The 23,248-nt window shown below is 48.7% G+C and overlaps 1 protein-coding gene across 3 annotated transcripts in view; it reads left to right on the top strand.

The window, feature by feature from the left end:
* Positions 1-23,248, top strand: part of LOC119973262 (lymphoid-restricted membrane protein) — a 227,807-nt gene that overhangs the window by 13,850 nt on the left and 190,709 nt on the right. For all 3 annotated transcript variants that reach the window (XM_038811012.1, XM_038811011.1, XM_038811010.1), the window contains exons 3-9: positions 235-345; positions 10,614-10,794; positions 13,798-13,871; positions 18,594-18,663; positions 19,746-19,904; positions 22,707-22,824; positions 22,922-22,972. In XM_038811012.1, coding sequence (XP_038666940.1) covers positions 235-345; positions 10,614-10,794; positions 13,798-13,871; positions 18,594-18,663; positions 19,746-19,904; positions 22,707-22,824; positions 22,922-22,972 — 764 coding nt within the window. The remainder of the gene's footprint in view (positions 1-234; positions 346-10,613; positions 10,795-13,797; positions 13,872-18,593; positions 18,664-19,745; positions 19,905-22,706; positions 22,825-22,921; positions 22,973-23,248) is intronic.

Here is a 23,248-nt window from a genome sequence, read left to right as displayed (position 1 = left end):
GTAAGTTTATGTTAATGTGACCACTTAAGTTATTTCAATATAGCTGAGGCCTTTATTTACTAATTGGGCATTTAGTGTTTTCATGTTTCTTAATAAGCTAATAGAGAAAATGTCAACATTTAGTAAAATATAAGAAATAATTCTCCGATATTGAGCAGTATGTTGTGAACTAAGGGGTAAACACAAGTGTGACCAGAGCTGTGTTCTGTTCAACCTTTCACTCTTTTTCTAAAGTATACGAGCCTGCAGTGCCAAACAGAATGGAGAATGCGGAACACACAAGTCTGATCTGCGAGGAAGATTTACTGGACACTATTTTCTATGCCTGTGATATAAAACACAGAGGTAAAACAGTTCTACCTTTATCATTCTCATTTATTACTCAATTCTAACTCCTAAAATAGATGGCGTGGATTAAGGATTGGTTAATGGACAGAAAACAAAGAGTAGGAATAAGTGGGACATTTATTGGGTTGGTAAGCTGTAACAAACGCGAGTGTGCTTCAGGGATCAGGTCTTGGGCCTCCGCTATTTACAATCTATATTATTGATTTGAAAGGGAACAGAGTGATAGATCCAAGTTTGCTGGTGCTGCAAAGTTAGATGGGAAAGTAAATGGTGAGGAGGCTTCAAAGAGACTTCAGAAATAGAGACCGGTTGAGTCAGTGGGCAAGGACATGCAGATGGACTACAATGTGGTGAAGTTGTCTAATTTGGTTGCAAAAATAAGGCAACAGAATATTGTCTGCTAACGTTCAGAGGGACGTGGGTTTCCTGGTAAATGAATGCAGAAAGCTACTATGCCGGTACAACTAGCAGTTAGAAAGATAAATAGTATGCCAGCTTTTGTAGCAATGGGATTTGAGTGAAAGAAGCTTTATTGCGATTATACAGGACATTGTTGTGTCTGCACCTGGAGCACAATATTTAGTTTTGGCCTCCTTAAGAAAAGAAATACCTTTCCGAGACTGTGTGCAACAAAAGATTCACTGGACTAGTTCCTGGGGTGAGAGGATCGTCATTTGAGGAGAGGTTACGTAGACTAGGCCTCCTTGGATTTTAGAAGAATAAGAAGTGATTTTTAAAAAATAAATTTAGAGTACCCAATTCAGTTTTTCCAATTAAGGGGCAATTTAGTGTGGCCAATCCACCTAGCCTGCGCATCTTTAGGTTGTGGGGTCTGACTCTTGCAAACACGGGGAGAATGTGCAAACTCCACACGGAGAGTGGGTGGCCCAGAGCCGGGATCGAACCTGGGACCTTGGCGCATTGAGGCAGAAGTGCTAACCACTTCCACTGTGCCGCCTCGGAATAAGAAGTGATCTAATTGAAACATAACATTCTTAAGAGGCTTGACAAGGTAGACAGTGAGAGAATATTTCCCCTGGCTGGGGAATCTAGGTCATGTAGTGTCAGTCTTAGAATAAATAAGCAGTTGGCCATTTTGGAATGAGATGAGGCCTTTCTTCATTGGAAGGGTTGTGAATCTTTGGAATTCTCCACCCTCAGAGGGTGCTCACTCATTGAGTGTGTTCAAGACAGATCAATGGCTTTTTGGGAACCAAGGAAAAGGTGGAGCTGAGGTTGATCAGCCACGATCTTGGTGGTGAAGACTTGAAAAGTTAGAAGGTCTATTTCAGCTCCTTTTTCTTATCTTATTTTATAGAATAATAGAATTTACAGTGCAAAAGGAGGCTATTCGACCCATCGAGTCTGCACCGGCTCTTGGAAAGAGCACCCTACTTAAGCCTCCAACCTATCCCTGTAACCCAGCAATCCCATCTAACCTTAGGGCAATTTAGCATGGCCAATCCACCTAACCTGCACATCTTTGGACTGTGGGAAGAAGCCGAAGCACCTGGAGGAAACCCACGCAGACACAGGGCGAATGAGCAAACTCCCCATAGACAGTCACTCAAGCCAGGATTCGAACCTGGGACCCTTGAGCTGTGAAGCAACTGTGCTGAGCACTGTGTTACTGTGCCGCACATAATTCCGGAAGCACCTTTTTTGAGATGCATAGTAAAGGCTGAACAGGCTGGGTCGAATCTCTTGAAGAAAAAGCTGAAGGGTGACCTAATAGAAGCCTTTACAGTTACTCACGGCCTTAATTGAGCAGGCAGTGTTTCCACTTGTGGGAAAGAGGAAAATTGAAGACCATCAACATAAGATAGTCTGCAAGGAATTAAATTGAGTATTCCGAAGCAATCTCTTCACCCAGAGACTGGTGAGAATGTGCAACTTGCTATCATAGGGAACAGTTGAAGTGAATCATATTGATGCATTTCAGGTGAAGTTAGGTAAGCCTTTGAGGGAGCAGGGAACACAGTGACATAGATTGAGATGAGGAAGAATGGGAAGCGGCAAGAGTGCAACATATAAGTGCGAGCATGGTCTGGTTGGGCTGAATGGTCTGAGTTTGAGTCATGTACTTTGAGATCTGGGACGCAGTCAGTGTAATGTGCTTGAGAGGGACCAAGTGCCCTTGGGACAAAAGTTCTCTACCACTGGGGTTTCCCTCACCTCATGCCTGGGTCTGCTGTAGACTCATTGGTAAAGATAGACTGTTATGTTCCTATCAGAGAACTGTCTAGAATGACCAGGATTGTAGTCTGAAGCACTCTTGCTGTTTATCAGGCAGTTTTTGAAAATAAGTGATTTCTCAGTTTCCGCCAGGAGAGGGCAACAATGTTCCAAATGCAAAAACAAATGTGACCATTGTTAGAATATTAAGCAGCGATTACCTTGGGAAGATGACTTCAGGAGATTCCACTGTGGCAGGAGTATTGACTGGATTGAGGAGCTGGGTTCTGCCTAAGCAGAGCAGCCTGAGAAGCGATTTGATCGTGGTGGCATGAAAGGCTTCAATAAAGTGAATGGAGGAAATGCTTGCAATGGCTGAAAGGTCAATGAACAGCGGGCATAGATTTAAGGTGATTGGTAAACTTAAACAGAAGCAAACTGAGGATTTGTTTTGTGGAATGCATTATCTGGAGGAGCAGAAACCGATTCAATAATGGCTTTCAAAAGAGAATGGAATAAATACTTGGTGGGCGAAAGAGGGGGGGAGCACCAGATACTGGGGTGACTAATGATGCAATGTCACATGACTAAGAGTGCAATTTTGTGGGAAGCAGAGGAAGTAGGGTACATGAAATGTGTACAGATCTATAAATACCCAAGAATGGCTTAAATAAGTCTTTTGGTGACATTCTTTGGTTAACAAGAAAACCCTCTAACTCCATATAGACACCGGACACAAGGCAAACCAATAAGAGGGAAGTGAGACCGACTGATTGCTTTTCTTTTTTTAATAAACATTTTATTAAGGTATTTTTTTGCTGTTGTAACAGCAGCAATATAAACAATGTACATGGGAGAAGTTGATGAATTGTTGCTACCTCCGGGTGAACCTTAACATTGACCCTCTCAAGGCGAACTTAATTTTCCCCAGACAGAGAAAGCTAGCCATGTCCGATAGCCAGCTCTCCGACTTCGGGGGCTTTGAGTCCCTCCATGCTAGTAATATTGCCTTCGGGCTACCAGGGAAGCAAAGGCCAGAACGTCTGCCTCTTTCTCCTCCTGGATTCCCGGATCCTGTGACACCCCGCAAATCACCACCTCTGGACTCAATGCCACCCTTGTTTTTAATACCTTGGACATGACCTCAGCAAACTCCTGCCAAAATCCCCTAAGCTTCGGACATGCCCAGAACATGTAGACATGGTTCGCTGGTCCTCCTGCACATTTTGCACACCTATCTTCCACCCCAAAGAATCTGCTCATCCGGGCCACTGTCATGTGAGCCCGGTGAATGACCTTGAATTGAATCAGGCTGAGTCTGGCACAAGCTGCGGTCACGTTGACTCAACTCAACGCAGCCGCCCAAAGGCCCTCCTCTACCTCTTCTCTCTCCTCCCCCCCCCCCCTCCCCAATCCCCATCTCCTCCACCCACTTTTGCTTCAGCTCTTTGGCCTGCGTCTCCTCTGACCCCCATAAGTTCCTTAAAAATGTCAGAAACGCTCCCCTCACCTATTCATCCTCTGGAAACTACCCTGTCCTGAATCCCCCTTAGCGGCAGGAGTGGGAAGGTTGGTACTTGTCTGTGCAGCAAGTCCCGTACCTGCAGATATCAAAATTAGTTTTCCCCCGCCAATGCAAACTTCTCCTCTAGCGCCCTCATATTCGAAAAGCTCCCCTCGATAAACAAGGCCCCCATCCTCTCAATCCCTGCTCTCCGCCATATTCGGGAACCCCCCCCCCCCGTCCATCCTCCCCGGGGCAAACCGGTGATTATTGCAGATTCGGGACCAGCCCGATGCTCCCACATGTCTCCTCCATTGCCCCAGACTCTCAAGGCCGCCACCACCACGGGGCTGGTGGAGTACCGCGCCAGCGGGAATGGCAGCGGCGCAGTTACCAGCGCCCGCAAACTTGTGCGCCCTTGCAAGAAGCCGCCTCCATACGCATCCATGCCAAACCCAGCCACTTCCTGATCGTTGCTATGTTAGTAATAAGTGCTAAAGTTCAGCAGCACCAGCCCTCCCTCTCCCCGACTCCGCTCCAGCATTACCCTCCTCACTTGCGGGGACTTGCCGCCCCTCCATACAAAGCCCTCTAACTTTAATGACCTGCTTAAAAAAGGACTGCAGAATGAAGATGGGGAGACATTGAAATACAAACTGGAATCTCGGGAGGACTGTCATTTTCACCATTTGGACTCTACCAGCTAGAGACAACGGGAGCGCATCCCATCTCCGGAAATCATCTTTCATCTGATCCAACAACCGGGCCAAGTTCAATTTATATAGGCGGTCCCAATCCCGTGCCACCTGGATACTAAGGTACCTGAAACTGTTCCCTACCAATCTAAACGGCAGTTCCCCCAGTCGCCTCTCCTGACCCCTCGCCTGCACCACAAACATCTCTCTCTCCCTTCTCCATAATAAGCTTATACCCCGAAAACCGGCCGAATTCGCCTAAAATTCCCTGATTTCTTCCATCCCCTCAATTGGATCTGAAACATACAGAAGCAGGTCGTTCGCATACAGAGAGACTCTGTGCCACCCCCCCCCCCCCCCCCCCCCCCCCCGGACCAGCCCTTTGAGGCCCTCAGAGCAATTGCCAGCGGCTCTATAGCCAGCGCAAATAGCAGTGGGGAGAGGGGGCATCCCTGTCTCGTCCCCCAGTGCAGTCTAAAATAGTCCGAAGTCGTCCTGATCATCCGTACACTTGCCACAGGAGCCTGGTACAGCAACCTGACCCAGTCAATAAAGCCCCTCCCAAATCTGAACCGCCTTGGAACCTCCCAAAAAATAATCCCAGTCCACCCAGTCAAAAGCTTTTTCTGCATCCATCGCGACCACTACCTCCACCTCCCTACCTTCTGGGGGCATCATGATCACATTTAACAGCCTTCTTACATTGGCCACCAGCTGCCTGCCCTTAACGAACCCAGTCTGATCCTCCACAATGAAGTTTGGTACACAATCCTCAATCCTGGAGGACAACATTTTGGCCAACAGTTTGGCATCTACGTTCAACAGGGAAATCGGCCTATAAGACCCACATAGCTCCGGGTTCTTGTTCTGTTTCAGGATAAGCAAAATCGTGGCCTGTGACATCGTCTGGGGCAGAACCCCTCTTTCCCTTGCCTCGTTAAACACCTTCATCAGCACCGGTCCCAATATTCCGGAGAACTTTTTGTAGAACTCCATTGGATACCGTGGTCCCGGGGCCTCACCTGTCTCTTCCAACCCGATCAGGGCCCCCAGTCCTTCTACCAGCTCCCCGTCCACCTTCGGGAAAGTCAGCCCCTCCAGGAAGTGCCTCATCCCCTCCGGCCCCGCAGGGGGTTCCAACCTGTACAGCCTGCTGTAGAAATCCCTGAACGCCCTGCTCACCCCTGCCGAGTCCCCAGCTAAGTTCCCATCCCCATCAATAACTTTCCCTATTTCTCTCGCTGCCTCCCTCTTTCTGAGCTGCTGTGCAAGCATCCTGCTGGCCTTATCACCATGCTCATAGATCACCCTTCTCGCCTTTCTGAGCTGTTCCACTGCGCTTCCTGTGGTTAACAAGCCGAACTCCGCCTGTAGCCTCCGCCGTACCCTTAAAAGCCCTATCTCTGGAGTCTCCGCGTATCTCCTGTCGACTTGTAGAATCTCTTTTACCAGTCCGTCCTGTCCCTGTGAGCCCGGATCGAGATCAGCTCTCTTCTCACCACTGCCTTCAGTGCTTCCCAGACCACCGCTGCTGAGACCTTCCCCATTTCATTTACCTGCAGGTAACGTTGTATGCATTTCCCCAGCCTCTCGTACACCGCTTCGTCCGCCAATAGCCTTACATCTAACCTCCAAAGATAGCTGATTGCTATCTTAACTAACCTGTAGGTGAACCCAGTGTGGAGCATGGTCCGAGATTGTGATTGCAGAGTACCCTGTGCCCACCACCCCTGCCAGCAAGCCCCTACCCAAGATAAAGAAATCGATCCAAGAGTAAATCTTATGCACGTGGGAGTAGAAGGATGGCTCCTTCACCCTCGGCTGTCGAAATCTCCATGGATCCACCGCCACCACCCCCCCACCCCCCCATCTGTGCCATGAACCCTTTCCATTCCTTTGCCATTGCGGGCACCCTGCCCGTTTTCGAGCATGACAGATCTAGGCCGGGATCAATAACTGTATTAAAGTCCCCTCCCTTGATCAACTTGTGCGAGTCCAGGTCCGGTATCTTTCCCAACATTGGGCAGCACAGTGGTGCAGTGGGTTAGCCCTGCAGCCTCATGGCACTGAGGTCCCAGTTTCGATCCTGGCTCTGGGTCACTGTCCGTGTGGAGTTTTCACATTCTCCCCGTGTTTGCGTGGGTTTCGCCCCCACAATCCAAAGATGTGCAGGGTAGGTGGATTGGCCTCGCTAAATTGCCCCTTAATTGGAAAAATTGAATTGGGTACTTTAAATTTATTTTAAAAATAAATCTTTCCCAACATCCTCTTTATAAATTCCATGTCATACCAATTTGGCGCATATACATTAACCAGCACTACATCCATCCCCTCTGGCTTACCACTAACCATAATATATCTGTCCCCCACATCCGAAACTATTCTACCGACTTCAAACATCCCCTTATTAATCAAGAACGCAACCCCTCTGGTCTTTGTATCCAGCCCTGAGTGGAAGACCTGACTGACCCAGCCTTTCCTCAATCTAACCTGGTCCACTACTCTAAGGTGCGTCTCCTGCAGTATTACCACGTCCTCCTTCAGTCCCTTCAGGTGCGCAAGCAAACGTGCCCTCTTAACCGACCCATTCAACCCTCGAACTTTCCAGGTGATCAGCCTGGTTGGGGGGGCAAAGTGCCCCCCCTCCGCCGATCAGCCATTCCCTTTCTTGGGCCTGCCTCCAGCCCATGTGCCGCATCCCCTCTGCCCCCCCCCCCTCCCCACCGGCTGCCCCCGCCACCGCCGACCTCTATGTCCCTCAACCGAAGTCCCTCCCTCGTCAGCAGAACAACAACCCCCCCCCCCCCCCCCGCAGCAACACCACTCTGAAACCTAAGCCATAAAATAAACTATACATATGCACACCCCCTACTGCGCTTCTGTGAGCTAGCTCACCCAGCTAGCTTGGTGGCCCCGCCCCGTCACCGAAAAGTCTCCCACCTATTATTCCCACACTTCCTCCACCCCGCCCCCCCCTCCTGCTCACATAAACACATTCCCTCATCTAACAATCCCCACACAATCACCCAGCTGAAAAACAAACAAACACCGTAACCCAAACAAGCACGTCTCCATCCCACAAAAGTGCACATCAAAGAAAAAGAGATTGCCAACATCCACCAAAAAGAAAACCTGAAAACAAAAACACTTACCCCCCCACCCCCCACTTCTTAAACAGAACTCAAAACAGAAGAGGAAAAAATAAAAAAAGAGACCCAATAAAGTGGGTCTCAAGTTGCATCAAAGTTTGAGACTTCTCAGCCCCCCGCCAGTTCTTTTCTTTTCGTGAAGTCCAGCACGTCTTCGGGCGACTCAAAATAATGATGCCTCGTTCGCATGTGTGACCCAGAGATGAGCCGGTAACAGCAGTCCAAACTTTATCTGTTTCTTGAAGAAGACTGACTTAACTTGGTTGAAGCCTGCCCTTTTCCTAGCCACCTCCACACTCGGGTCCTGGTACACCCGCAGGATACTGTTGTCCCACTTACAGCTCCGCGTTCGCTTGGCCCACTCAACAATACATTCCTTGTCCAGGAACCTGGGAATCTCGCCACCATTGCCTTTGGAGGGTCCCCCGTTCGCGGCTTCCTCGCAAGGGCCGGGAGAATGTCCCCTCCCCCTGCAGCTTTTCAAACATACTGGCTACGTATGCCCCAGCATCCGCTCCCTCAGCCCCCTCCGGGAGCCCGACAATTCTTAAGTTCTGCCGACGGGACCTATTCTCTCGGTCCTCCACCTTCTCCAGAAGCCTTTTCTGCTGGTCCCACAGCATCCCCACTTCCAACTCCACCGCTGTTTGATGCTCCTGAGGGCTTAAGTGGGTCGGTGCAGACTCGATGGGCCGAATGGCCTCCTTCTGCACTGTATGTTCTATGTCCTGCTCAGCCAGCGCCTTCTCAACCTTCTGGATCGCCCGATCCTGGGCGTTCAATCTGCTCCAGCCGATCAATCGGGTCCAGGCAGTCCCGTTTCTGCTTGGCAAAGCCGTCCTGGATGACCTGCATCAACTGCTCTGTTGATCGCTGGGCTGACACACCAAGGGTCCGGTCCTCGGCCATGCTGTCTCCTGCTTCAGCACAGCTCTTGCCTATCTTCCTACTTCTGCCTTTACGTGCACTTCTTCTGGTTCTTTTCTCCATACACTGAAACGTGGAAACAGTGCCCAATTGCCTCAGCCTTCGAATTTACGGTTTTAAACCGAAAAAAAGTCTAGGGGAAAGGTCCAAAAGTCCAACCAGAGTGGGAGCCACCAAATGTGCGACTTACTCCTTCATAGCCGCCACCAGACGTCGACTGATTGCTTTTCTAAAGAGCTACTACAGACTTGATGGGCTGATGACCTCCTCCTGTGCTGTACTGTTCTACGGCACGGTGGTTAGCACTGCTGCCTCACAGCTCCAGGGTTCCTGGTTGAAATCCGGCCTCTGGTAACTGTCTGTGTAGAGTTTGCACTTTCCATGTCTGTGTGGGTTTCCTCTGGGTGCTCCGGATTCCTCCCACAGTCCAAAGATGTGCAGGTTAGGTGGATTGCCCATGATCAATTGCTCCTTAGTGTCCAAAAGGTTAGGTGGAGTTACTGCATTGCAGGGATAGGGTGGAGGTGTGGGCTTTAGTAGGGTGTTCTTTCCAAGGGCCGGTGCAGACCCGATGGGCCGAATGGTCGTCTTCTGCTCCATACCAAGCTGTGATACAACGAGAAAGAATGCTTTCTATGGTGCATCTGTAGAAGTTGGTGAGGGTCGTAGCTGACATGCCAAATTTCCTTTGTCTTCTGAGAAAGTAGAGTCGGTGGTGTGCTTTCTTAACTATAGTGTCAGCATTGGGGGACCAGGACAGGTTTTTTGATTTTAACTCCCAAGGGGAGAGTGGAGTTGGTGACTTTGCTGTTTCCACCTGCATGGTTCATCCCACAGGGATAGCCGGGACATCTTGGCTGTCAACGTCTTCCTCATTGCCATAATGGGTCATTCCATGTCTGTTAGTAGAATAGATCGAGAGTGTCAAGTTTTTAGGTGTACGGATCACCAACAACCTATCCTGGTCCCCCCTGGTTGAGGGTTGCAAAGGGATTGAGTGGGGGGTGGGTGGGTGCTGAGCACAGTTACGCTGTACGCAGATGACCTGTTGCTATACGGTTCAGACCCAGTGGGCAACTTTGAAAGGATCATGGAGATTTTGAGGAAATTTGGCCGGTTTTGGGTACAAATTGAACATGGGGAAGAGTGAGGTGTTCCCGATCAATGCTAGAAGGCAAGAGATGAGGTTAGGGGAGTTGCTGTACTGAGTGGTAGGGGCAAAGTGAATGGTTTTAGGTACCTGCAGGTGAGGGTTTTTGTGAGGAGAGAGGTGCCGTCCTTCCTGGGGCTACCGCCTCCAGTGTTGCAGGGCAAGTTGTTGTTGGAGAATGATATTGGGGATGAGAGGGTGTCTGATATCTACCGTGAGTTGAAGGGGAGGGAGCGTAAATGGGAGGAGGAGGTGGGTAGGGAGGTGCAGGCTGGGACGTGGAAAGGGGCCCTGCGGAGGGTGAATGTGCCCTCGTGTGCGAGATTAAGCCTCATCACTTCAATGTGGTGTATGGGGCCCACATGACGGTGGGCTCGGAGGAAGGGTTCACCCGGAGATGGACGATGGAAACCATTCTCTTTTTTTAAGGTGGATTGAGGGGTCAGAGATGAAGGGGTGGGGAAGGCTGGGGCTGGGGCGGGAGGGGGGGGGGGGCAGAAAAATTAGGAGGTGGGCTGCAGTGGGATGTCGGTATCAGGGGAGGTTGGGGGCTTGTGGTTTCCGTTCATGTTGATGTTTTGGTCTTCTGATATTTTCATGTATATTTGTAAAAAGCCTTGAATAAAAATATTTTTAAACAGCTTGATACTGGTTGCTTTCCCCAGGGAAGGTGGCTGTTTCTATGATTGTGGACTATCTGCGACACACCACGAGCCGTAGTTCTGACGACAGTGGTCTTGAGGATTTGTGCAACATGTTGGACCCAGATAACAAGGACATCTCTATTGATTTGACCACCTATCGTGCAGTGATGAAAGAGTGGATCGAAGATTGTAGGAGGGAAAGGTAAGGAATAGTTTGTGTGACTGGACTCGTGGTCTGTGCTGAACCCTGGTGATTGACCAAGCGTGCATTTAATGAATCAAGAGGTGGCATCAGAACAAAGGAACATGGAAGATGCCAATAATTTGGGGAAAAGCGAATTCATTTGTTCCAAGAAAAGTCTTGATTTTGTACCTTCTTGTGTCAATTAGTTTTTTCACAGTTTGTTACCGGCAAGCCTTTAATATTTAAATTGAGGCGGCCATTTACCAATTGGTGAATCTGTCTGCTTGCATGTCACATTCAACTTCAGTATTGTGCTGATGCTTATTAAGATTGCACAGTTGTTCTTGCAAATCCTGCTAACCAACTCCCATGTGGATCCAGCTGTCTGTGTCCTTGTGTGTGTGTGTCCTTGTGTGTGTGTGTCCTTGTGTGTGTGTGTCCTTGTGTGTGTGTGTCCTGGTGTGTGTGTGTCCTGGTGTGTGTGTGTCCTGGTGTGTGTGTGTCCGGGTGTGTGTGTGTCCGGGTGTGTGTGTGTCCGGGTGTGTGTGTGTCCGGGTGTGTGTGTGTCAGGGTGTGTGTGTGTCAGGGTGTGTGTGTGTCAGGGTGTGTGTGTGTCAGGGTGTGTGTGTGTCAGGGTGTGTGTGTGTCAGGGTGTGTGTGTGTCAGGGTGTGTGTGTGTCAGGGTGTGTGTGTGTCAGGGTGTGTGTGTGTCAGGGTGTGTGTGTGTCAGGGTGTGTGTGTGTCAGGGTGTGTGTGTGTGTCAGGGTGTGTGTGTGTGTCAGGGTGTGTGTGTGTGTCAGGGTGTGTGTGTGTGTCAGGGTGTGTGTGTGTGTCAGGGTGTGTGTGTGTGTGTCAGGGTGTGTGTGTGTGTGTCAGGGTGTGTGTGTGTGTGTGTCAGGGTGTGTGTGTGTGTGTGTCAGGGTGTGTGTGTGTGTGTGTCAGGGTGTGTGTGTGTGTGTGTCAGGGTGTGTGTGTGTGTGTCAGGGTGTGTGTGTGTGTGTCAGGGTGTGTGTGTGTGTCAGGGTGTGTGTGTGTGTCAGGGTGTGTGTGTGTGTCAGGGTGTGTGTGTGTGTCAGGGTGTGTGTGTGTGTCAGGGTGTGTGTGTGTGTCAGGGTGTGTGTGTGTGTCAGGGTGTGTGTGTGTGTCAGGGTGTGTGTGTGTGTCAGGGTGTGTGTGTGTGTCAGGGTGTGTGTGGATATGTGTGTGTGCACGCGTCCCGTCTGTGTGTGGATAGGATATGTGTGTGTGCGCGCGTCCCGTCTGTGTGTGGATAGGATATGTGTGTGCGCGCGCGCGTCCCGTCTGTGTGTGGATAGGATATGTGTGTGTGCGCGCGTCCCGTCTGTGTGTGGATAGGATATGTGTGTGCGCGCGCGTCCCGTCTGTGTGTGGATAGGATGTGTGTGTGTGCGCGCGCGTCCCGTCTGTGTGTGGATAGGATGTGTGTGTGTGCGCGCGCGTCCCGTCTGTGTGTGGATAGGATGTGTGTGTGTGCGCGCGCGTCCCGTCTGTGTGTGGATAGGATGTGTGTGTGTGCGCGCGCGTCCCGTCTGTGTGTGGATAGGATGTGTGTGTGTGCGCGCGCGTCCCGTCTGTGTGTGGATAGGATGTGTGTGTGTGCGCGCGCGTCCCGTCTGTGTGTGGATAGGATATGTGTGTGTGCGCGCGTCCCGTCTGTGTGTGGATAGGATATGTGTGTGTGCGCGCGTCCCGTCTGTGTGTGGATAGGATATGTGTGTGTGCGCGCGTCCCGTCTGTGTGTGGATAGGATATGTGTGTGTGCGCGCGTCCCGTCTGTGTGTGGATAGGATATGTGTGTGTGCGCGCGTCCCGTCTGTGTGCCTGTGTCCGGATATGTGTGCGCGTCCCATCTGTGTGCCTGTGTCGGGATATGTGTGCGCTTCCCATCTGTGTGCCTGTGTCCGGATATGTGTGCGCTTCCCATCTGTGTGCCTGTGTCCGGATATGTGTGCGCATCCCGTCTTTGTGCCTTTATCTGTGGGGATATATGTGTGTGTGCATTCTGGGTGCGTGTGTGCGTCCTGTCTGTGTTGCTGTCCCTGGGCAAGCGTGCGTCCCATCTGTGTGCCTGTGTCTGGCTATGTGTGCGCTTCCCATCTGTATGCCTTTGAGTGTGTGTGTGTCCTGTCTGTGTGCCTGCGTCCTGTCTGTGTGTGCTGTCTGTGTGTGCTGTCTGTGTGTGCTGTCTGTGTGTGCTGTCTGTGTGTGCTGTCTGTGTGTGCTGTCTGTGTGTGCTGTCTGTGTGTGCTGTCTGTGTGTGCTGTCTGTGTGTGCTGTCTGTGTGCCTGTGTCTGGGTATGTGCATGTGTCCCGTCTGTGTGCGTGCGTCCCGTCTGTGTGTGTGTGTGCGTCCTGTCTGTGTCTCAGATGACAGGATGTGGTTTCCGTTATGTAGTTTTATTTCCATTATCTAGGTTGCCTCAGGAAGAAAAGGTCAAGTTGCCTCATTCCCGCCTCATGTATTTCTCCTTAGCTGGTTGCAAGGCCTGGTGACAGGTTGATATACACAACTCCGTCAAAGCATTATATATTGTGGGAGGATTTGTGCTTCACTTCTTACACATTTCACTTGGTAAAGGTATTGTGTTTTCAACCATGAAAAGAACAGCAATAAAGGAATCTTCTGGTGAGGATAATCACTTAAGCTTATTTGTGAAAGTTCAGGAAAGTTTGCGGAAATACAAATGAATCGAGGGAAAATGCGCAGCTTCACCATCATTGATTTTATATCGAGAGGCATGTTCACTAACCCAGAGTATCTGGCCATCGTAAGTGTTCTTGTACTACTAGAGCACCACTGGGGCAAGACGCCCTGATATTAGTATGACTCTCAGTTTACACATTTATCTGATATTCTGATTCAGTTCAAAGCTTGTCCAAGGAATGCAGAATGCACCACATGAAGAACATTGATACAATAATGCAAGTGCTGAAAGTTAATCTGATTTACAATGGATCTTTGCTTTACCTGATGCATATTTCCATATTGTACATGCATAGTATCCATGAGAAGACGCAGGAAGCTGTAAATGTTGAAGAAGATGTTGCCCAGCTTTGTGATGGTCTCATATCAGGTAACGCCTTTCTTGTTAAATCAGTACTTGTCATGATATGCAGACATGCACATGAGATACAGACAGGCAGCTAATGAACACAGAGAACAGGACATAACCAATCAGCAGGCAGAACACTTGGGGGTAGTTTCCCACTATAAAAGGCACGAGGCACTCACTCCGCCTCTTTCCATTGGGGACATCTACTGAGGTAGTCCGGTGTATATATCACATAACACCTACAGCACGTGGCTAAGAGCTAGTCTGGTTCAGTCAGGCCGAGGAATCACACTTGGGTTAGCAGAGTTGAACTCTCAGAGAACTGAGCTAACTGTGTGACAGGTTCAATAAATCAAATTGAACTAACTTCAAGGTCTGGAGTATATTTCAGTTATAGCTGCATCCAGTTGCAGCCCGTGTTATCTCAGTGTGCTTAACACGACATGGTGCCAGCAGACTGCTATCCCTAGGTGGTTTACCTCGATCTGTTCCGTGACGACCAGCAAATGTATCCCGGCACCATGGAGAAGATGCAGCCTCCTCAACGGCTGTGGACCTCCGGCAATCTCGGTGCCAACTGGCGGACTTTCAAGCAAAGGTTTCTGCTGTACATCAAAGACTCAGACCTCGAGGGTGCGCCTGATACAAAAAAGATTGCGCTTCACCTCTCAACTGCGGGGGATCATGCCATCCAACTCTTCAACTCGTTTAACTTCACCGAAGGCCAGGACAAGACGAAGTTTCAGACCATCCTGGACAATTTTGATAGTCATTGTGAAGTGGACACCAATGAAATCTTCGAGCGCTATATATTCAAACAACGCCTACAAGGTAAAGATGACTCTTTCAACTCCTTCCTAACTAATCTCCGTCTACTAGCGTTGTCCTACAACTTTGGTGATATTGCTGACTCCATGATCAGAGACCAAATCGTTTCTGGAGTTCACTCTGATCCTCTGAGAGAGCAGCTTTTAAAAAATAAAGTATATGACCCTGCCAGTCGCGATTGAAACATGTACAGTGCATGAGCAATACATGTACAGTGTATTCCCAATACAAAGCGGCCCAAATGAGAAACTTGCCTCCCACGAGGCAGTGTGTGCAAGCCATCACCCGGATGCAGCGCCTCAGCCTTGATGAAAGCGGCCATTTTGCACGCTCTTTTGCCATCACAGCACTGGGATCCTGCCATCTGCTCATCTCCAACAGGAGTATTCACGCAAGGCTAAGGTTTGAAATCGTCAAGCCAGACAGGGCCTCCCTGCTCGGCGCACATGCATGCAAGCAACTACACCTTGTGCAGCAGGTGTACACAATGACCTCCCCCAACATGGTTCTTCAAGCCGGCATTGACGACATCCTTGCTCAGTATCCGGATGTGTTTGATGGGATGGGTACTCTGCCATATCGGTACACGATCCTGCTACGGCCTGATGCCATGCCTGTGGGCCACGCACCACGCCGAGTCCCTGCTTCACTGGAGGAGCCCCTGAAGGCGCAGTTAAAGGATCTTCAGGACCTGGTCATTATCTCCAAAGTTACAGAACCGACTGACTGGGGCAGCTCGATGGTATGTGTAAAAAAAAAAAGCCTTCGGGGGAGCTGCGCATCTGCATTAATCCCAAGGATCTCAACCAGTATGTAATGCGGGAATACTACCCCATCCCGAAGCGGGAGGAACTCGCAAGTGAGATGGCACACGCCTGTTTTTTCACAAAGTTAGATACGTCACATGGATTCTGGCAAATCCAGCTGGAAGAATCCAGCAGAAGGCTCTGCACCTTCAACACACCATTCGGCAGGGTCTGCGATGATCGTATGCCGTTCAGCATTGTCTCGGCCTCGGAGATCTTCCATAGAATCATGGAGCAGATGATGGAGGGCATTGAAGGGGTTCGTGTGTATGTGGACGACGTTATCATATTGTCCACAACCCCCGAAGAGCACATCTCTCGTCTCCAGCAGGTATTCGGCCATGTCCATGCCAATGGCCTCAAGCTGAACAGGACCAAGTGTTGCTTTGGCATGTTGACACTTAAGTTCTGAGGTGACCAGAAATCTCAGCAGGGTGTGCGCCCGGACACAGACAAGGTCAAGGCCATCGAAGCCAGAAGACCCCTGAAGACAAGAAGGCGGTGCTGCGCTTCCTAGGCATGGTAAACATTTGGGCAAGTTTATCCCAAACCTGGCCTCTCACATCACGGCCTTCAGACACCTGGTGAAAAAGTCTACTGCCTTTGAGTGTCAAGCAGCTCATCAAGCAGAGTGGTTGGAGCTGAAAGGCAAGCTCACCACCTCATCTGTAGTGGCATTTTTTTGACCCTGACAGGGAAACTAAAATCTCGACAGATGCGAGCCAGGATGGCATCGGCGCGGTGTTGCTCCAGCGCGATGACAGCTCATCCTGGGCACCGGTTGCCTGCGCATCACGGGCGATGACACCCACCGAGCAGTGGTACGCTCAAAGTGAAAAGGAATGCCTGGGCCTTCTCACTGGATTTCTCAAGGTCCACGATTATGTCTACGGCCTGCCGACGTTCACTGTTGAGACGGACCACAGGCCTCTGGTCCACATTATCCACAAGGACCTGAACGACAGCGCATCCTCCTGAGACTCGAAAGGCACGACTTCGAATTTGAGCTTGTGTACACAGCTGGCAAGGAGCTCATTTTTCATTTTTTTCATTTCATTATTGCGGATGCCTTGTCCCAATCCATAACCTTGCCTGATGACCTGCTGGCATTCATCCGACAGATCGAATCACAGGTGCAGCTGTGGGTCAGCAACCTCCCGGCGTCGGATGACAAGGTGCTTCGCATTCGCGACGAGACAGCCAAAGACCCTCTTCTGCAGCGTGTCATGCGCCACCTCGCCAATGGCTGGCAAAAAGGGCAGTGCCCTCAATTCTTCAATGTGAAGGACAACCTGACGGTGGTTGATGGTATCCTCCTCAAGCTGGACCGCATTGTCATTCCACTCAGTCTCCAGAGCTTGGTGCGCCGGCAAATCCATGAGGGAAAGCTGGGCGTCGAAGTGCAGGCAGAGAGCCAGGCAAACTGTCTACTGGCCTGGGATTAGTCAGGACATCTCAAATATGGTCCTCAACTGTCCGACCTGCCAACGCTTCCAGCCAACACAGGGCAAGGAGACTCTTCAGCAGCACGAAATCCGTGACCTCCCCATGGTCCAAGGTGGGCATCGACCTCTTTCGTGCCAATGGTCTTGATTATGTGTTAATCATTGATTATTTTTCCAACTACCCAGAAGTCTTGAAGCTCTCTGACCTCGCGTCCAAGACCATCATCAAGGCCTGTAAGGAAACGTTCTCCAGGCATGGTATTCCACTCACTGTCATGAGTGACAACAGTACTTGCTTCAGCAGTCAAGAGTGGTCAAGATTTGCCCAGTTTTATCAGTTTCATCACGTCACTTCCAGCCCACATTACCCGCAGTCCAACGGGAAGGTTGAGAAAGGGATGCAGATAGTGAAGCAGCTCATCTGCAAGGCAGTGGGTTCTGCCTTTGATGTCAACCTTGCGCTGCTTGCGTACAGGGCAACCCCTCTGTCTACCGGCACGTCACTAGCTCAACTCCTGATGAACAGGGACCTGCGGATGATGCTTCCAGCCATACACTTGCCTGATCTGGATCACCTCCCGGTTCTGCAGAAGGTGCAGAAACTCAGACCGGCAAAAGCAGAGCTATGATGCTCATGCCACCAATTTGCCTGTGCTGTCCCCGATGGATGCTGTTCGGATCAAGCTACCTGATGGAGGCTGGTCAGCTCCAGCTGTTGTTGTTCGACAGGCTGCTCCTCGATCGTATGTTGTGCGTATGGCTGATGGCTCTGTTATGCGGCGAAACAGACGGGCACTGCGCACAGTTGCCCACCCACAACCACATTCTTTGTTGTTTCCATCTGTTATTGTGCCACCTCCTGATGCCTCGAACCACAAGGCCGCCAGTCCAGCTTCAATCCTGCCTATCAAGGCGCCGTCGTCCCCACCAACACCTCTCCGGCGGTCGACCAGGATCAGATGCAAGCCCCAGAGACTGGACTTGTGAACGTTTGTTTTGTTTGCTATGTTCTGTTTTCGCACATTATCGACACCTGTTTTCACATGTACATATGTTCCCATCTGCCATTGTATGTAAATAAGTTAGTCTTTCGGCCTACATGTAAATACTTTCACATGTTACAGAAAAACATTTCAAAAGGGGAGATGTCATGATATACAGACAGGTAGCTAATGAACACTGAGAACAGGACATAACCAATCAGCAGGCAGAACACTTGGGGGTGGTTTACCACTATAAAAGGCACGAGGCACTCACTCCGCCTCTTTCCACTGGGGATATCTACTGAGTGAGTCCGGTGTATATATAACATAACACCTACAGCACGTGGCTAAGAGCTGGTCTGGTTCAGTCAGACAGAGGAATCACACTTGGGTTACCAGAGTTGAACTCTCAGAGAACTGAGCTAATTGTGTGACAGGTTCAATAAATCAAATTGAACTAACTTCAAGGTCTGGAGTATATTTCAGTTATAGCTGCATCCAGTTGCAGCCCCATTATCTCAGTGTGCTTAACTCGACAGCATTTACAATTTTTCATCCTTGTGTTCTTCCTGTGTATATTCACCAGGGTCAAATTTGAAATGCTAGTTTTGTTTTACAGTTGTTTCTCAGTATGTTGTCTAACACCAACATAAGCTCATACAAACCTTCCACTTTCATTAGGAACAAAATTTTCCGATGGAACAGTGGGAAGCCTGGAGGCATTTGGTGGAGAAATTTCAAAAGGGGACCTGTAAGTAAAGTGTTTCAGTTGATGTCACTCTGGTAATATATGGTGCCATAATAAGCATTTCCTATGAACATTATACTTGTCATATCATATTATACCCAACATAAATTGGTACAACTTTTGCCAAGCAAAACATCAGGGTGGAACTTTTGTGGTTAATAAGTGTCCTCCTTTTCTTTGTCTTTGCACCCCCTGCCGCAACGTCCAGTTTTTAAGTAATTATATAACTTGTCAATTGTTAGCGATGTTGATAACATTTATGTATATATGAGGGGGATGTGGGATGATGAGACTTTTGTGTGGGGTGCAAAGACTAGTATAGACCAAAAGCACCCAGGCCCTACTCCCCCGTCCCATCCCAATAACCACACCTAACCTGCATATTGTTGGACACTAATGGGCAATTTTAACATGGCCAATCCACCTAACTGGCCCATCTTTAGACTGTGGGAGGATACCAGAGCACCCGGAGGAAACCCACACAGACATGGGGAGAACATGCAAACTCCACACAGGCAGCCAGTCAAGGTTGGTGTGAGGCAGCAGTGCTAACCCACTGCCACTTGATTGTATCAGAGTTCAAGATCTCTCACCATCATCTAAGATAGGGCAATAAATTCTGGCCTTGCCTGCAATCCCCTTGTTTAAGGATTTAATACAAAAAGATGATACACGAGTCATGGTGATTATGGTACAGAAGGAGGTCATTGTGCCCATGAATCCATGCAGCTGTGGAGCAATCCAGCTGGTCCCATTCTCCGGCACTATCACTAACTTTGCAATTTCATTTCTCTCGAGCGCATTTCCTACTTCTTTGGCAATCACTAATAGTTTTGGGTTCCACCATTCTCATGGGCAGTGAGTTCCAGGTCATGACCACTCACTGTGTACAAAGCTCTTCCCATCTCTCGCCCAAAACCTTAAATCTCATTTACCCCTGGTCATTGAACAATCTGTTAAGGGGAACAGGTTTTCCTTGTACACCTTTTTTGTACAAAGTTGTGACAGGTTTAAATACCTCATTGAAGGAATGTTGGGAATTACCTCCTGGAAAAAAATTGAACTCTCCGGCTTTTCCAATGCAGCGAGACATCAGATTTAATCTCGTCCATTGCCGATCTCCAGTACAACCACCAAAAGCTTCAGGAGCAGAATCGGAAGTTAAGATTAGCGGTGGACGCTACAGAAGAAAGTAACAATCGGCTAATGGAGGAAAATGAGGAGCTGCACAGTCAGGTGAAAAGGTGAGGAGAGGGCCATTTTTTTTTTTTAAAAAGCAATTTAAGATCTTTTCCATTTTAAAACTTTATTTAGAATTATTTTTTGTAAATATATTATTAATACATTCCTCAAAGGCTGCTCAATAATTCACCATCATGTTGACTATTCCAACACGTTCCTGGCCAGCCTCATATCTTTCTCTCCACAAACTTGAGATCATCCAAAACTCTCTTGCTCCTGTCCCAACTCTCTCTGTATCCTGTTGACCCGTCACCCCTGTGCTCGCTGTCATCCATGGAGAGACATCTTGGTTTTGAATCTTCCATCTCGCTTTCAAACCTATTCACAGCCTCGTCCCTTTCCAACACCTTGTGCCTTGTAACCTCTCTCTGCGCTCCTCCAATTCTGGTCTCTCGCACATCCCCAATTTTAGTGGCTGCACCATTAATGGCAGCCCTGCCTCCAGCTGTCCAATTCCTAAGCTCTGGAATTCTCTCCCTCCAACTCCCTTTCCCCCTTTAAAGCACACTTTAAAATTCAGCTCTCACTTGTTCTTGTGTCCCATTATTAATGGGAGACAGTGGAGTAGTGACAACGTCACTGGACTATTAACTCAAACGCCCAGGCTAAGGTTCTTGGGACACAGGTTAAAATCCCACCATGGCAGTTGGTTGAATTTAAATTCAATGAATAAATGTGCAATTGAAAGCTAGTCTCTGTAATAGTGCCCATGAAGCTTGTAAAAACCTACCAATGTCCTTTAGGGAAGGAAATCTGTTGTCCAAACCCGATCTGGCCTACCTGTGACTCCAGACCCACAGCAATGTGGTTGACTCTGTAATGGCCCAGCAAGTCACTCAGTTCAAGAGTAATTGGGGATGGACAACAAATGCCGGCGACGCCCACATCCAATGACAAAACGTTCCTTGTCAAATTTTGTTTGATATACTCCTGTGAAGCACAATTAGATGCTTTAATATATTGAAGGTGCTATATAAATGAATGTTGTTGCATCCTAGTTGCAACAACAGGCCAACGCTTTCCAGTGGTAAATAGAGCATGGCCATAGGTGGCCCATTTACTCCACATGCGAGCGTTATCTTGTCTGTTTTATGGTTTGAATTGGTGGTGCTGGAGTGATTTGTATGACTCACTTTTAAGATGGAGATAACTTGTGATTATATGACGTCCTTGTGGTCTCAGGGCAGCCCAGAGAGATTTTGCATATCTACTAAAGGTGGCGGGAAATGCAGCAGCGAAGCTCTCCAAAACACTCAGATAGTAATCTGATTCTGTATTTGATATTTTGTAGATGTTGCTCGAGGGATGAATATTCGCCATGACACTGAATGGGGGGTGGGGGAAGAGAAGAGAGTCTGTCCTGCTCCTCTTGAAAGGAGTAGTGTAGGACTTTTTACGCCCACCTGAGAGGGCTAATGGTTTAGGGTCAAATTGAAGGTGAGAGGCATGGTGGCACAGTGGTTAGTACTATAATGCTAGGGTTCAATTCCGGCCTTGGATGACTGTGTGGAGCTTGGACGTCCTCCACGGTCCGAGGTTCAATTCCGGCCTCGGGTGACTGTGTGGGGTTTGCGCTTTCTCCCTGTGTCTGCCTGATTTTCCTCCGGGTGCTCCAATTTCCTGCTACAGTCCAACAATGTACACGTTAGGTGGATTGGCCATGAACAATGCGCAAGGTGATGGGATAGGAAGGGGGCTTGGGCCTAGGTAGAGTGCTCTTTCATAGGGTTGATGCATACTAAATGGGCCAAATGGTCTCCTTCTGCACTGTGGGAATTCTATGGATTCTGTGAAAAGGCAGCTCCATGGACAACGAAGCACAGCACTGAAATGGAATGGCAGCCTCCAGTTTAGATAAGCTCCCGTTTCCTCTCTCAGTCCAAAGATGAGCAGGTTAGGTGGATTGGCCATGCTAAATTGCCTTTATTGTCCAAAAAAGATTAGGTGGGGTTACTGGGTTACAAGGATAGGGTGGAGGTGTGGACTGAGTAGGGTGCGCTTTCCAAGGGTCGGTGCAGACTTGATGGGCTGAATGGCCTCCTTTTGCACTGTGAATTCTATGATTCAATCCATGACCCTCTACCACTGAGTTGAGAGAGGCAATGGTGTAGTGGTATTGTTGCTGCACTAGTAATCCAGAGACCTGTGGTAATGTCTTGGGGACCCAGTTCAAATCCCATCACAGCAGATTTTGAAATTTGAATTCAGTAAAAATCTGTAAGTAAAAGTCTAATGATGACCATGATACCATTGTCGATTGTTGTAAAAACCTGTCTGGTTGACTAATGTCCTTCAGGGAAGGAAATTTGCAGTCCTCACCTGGTCTGGCCTACATGTGACTCCAGATCCACAGCAATATGGTTGACTTTTAAATGCTCTCTGAAATGACCGCGCAAACCATTCAATTCCAAGGGCAATAAATGCTGGCCCAGCCAGTGATGCCCACATCTCAAACAAATTTTTAAAAACTGAACCAAAGCTGATCCTCTTGTTGCTAATGTCACTAACATTTCTCTTGGTGATTGGGAATGTGTGCTTCTTGTTCTTTGTAGATGCTGCACTGAGCACAATAATCAATTGGGGAGAGGCAATGGGCTTATAAATTGGGCATGCCCTGTTTTATTTTCCCCCTCCTCACACAATTCAGTTCTATTCCTGGTCAATCCCACATTTGGTATTGAAAATCAAAACCCATTTCAATCTATCTGACAGTTTGCATTGAACAAGAACGGTATTGTGATTGGTCATGTTTGCAATTCTAGCATCAACAGATCCTCAATTACCTTTGTCTCTAATCTGCACAGTGTCCATCAATCCATTTTAATAGAAAAGTCTTTGAAAGAAGACCTGGAAGATTTGAAGACACAGTTATGTACTTTGCAAGAGAGCAACAAAAGGCTTCTCCTTCAAAATAAGCAAGAGGTAATTCTTCCATTGAACAAGTCTCACTAGATGGTTGTCAAGTTTGAACAGTGACCAGGACTCGATGTATGACATCCAATTTTTGTGTTACTTCCAGGCAAAGGAAAATCAATCCCTAATCCAGACGATTGCATCACTCCAGGAAGAGGTGTGCGATTTATCTTCTTGCCTTTTTTGAATGCTTGACAGCACCTCTGAATTTTATAATAAAATATGGGTAACCTATTAGCGTGGATCGAAGATTGGCTGGCTAGCTGACAAGGGTATGCTAAAATAGGTCTTTGTTTGATTGGCAAGATGTGGCGAGTGGAGTCTCTGAGGTCTGGATTGGGCCTCAACCTTTTACAATTTATGACAATGATTTAGATGAGGGGAGTGGTAGCCAAATTTGCAGATGACATAAAGAGGTAGGGAAGTATGCTGT

Source organism: Scyliorhinus canicula, chromosome 11 (genome assembly GCF_902713615.1).
Source record: "Scyliorhinus canicula chromosome 11, sScyCan1.1, whole genome shotgun sequence".
NCBI lineage: Eukaryota > Metazoa > Chordata > Chondrichthyes > Carcharhiniformes > Scyliorhinidae > Scyliorhinus > Scyliorhinus canicula.
This window is presented reverse-complemented; position numbering and strand designations above follow the sequence as displayed.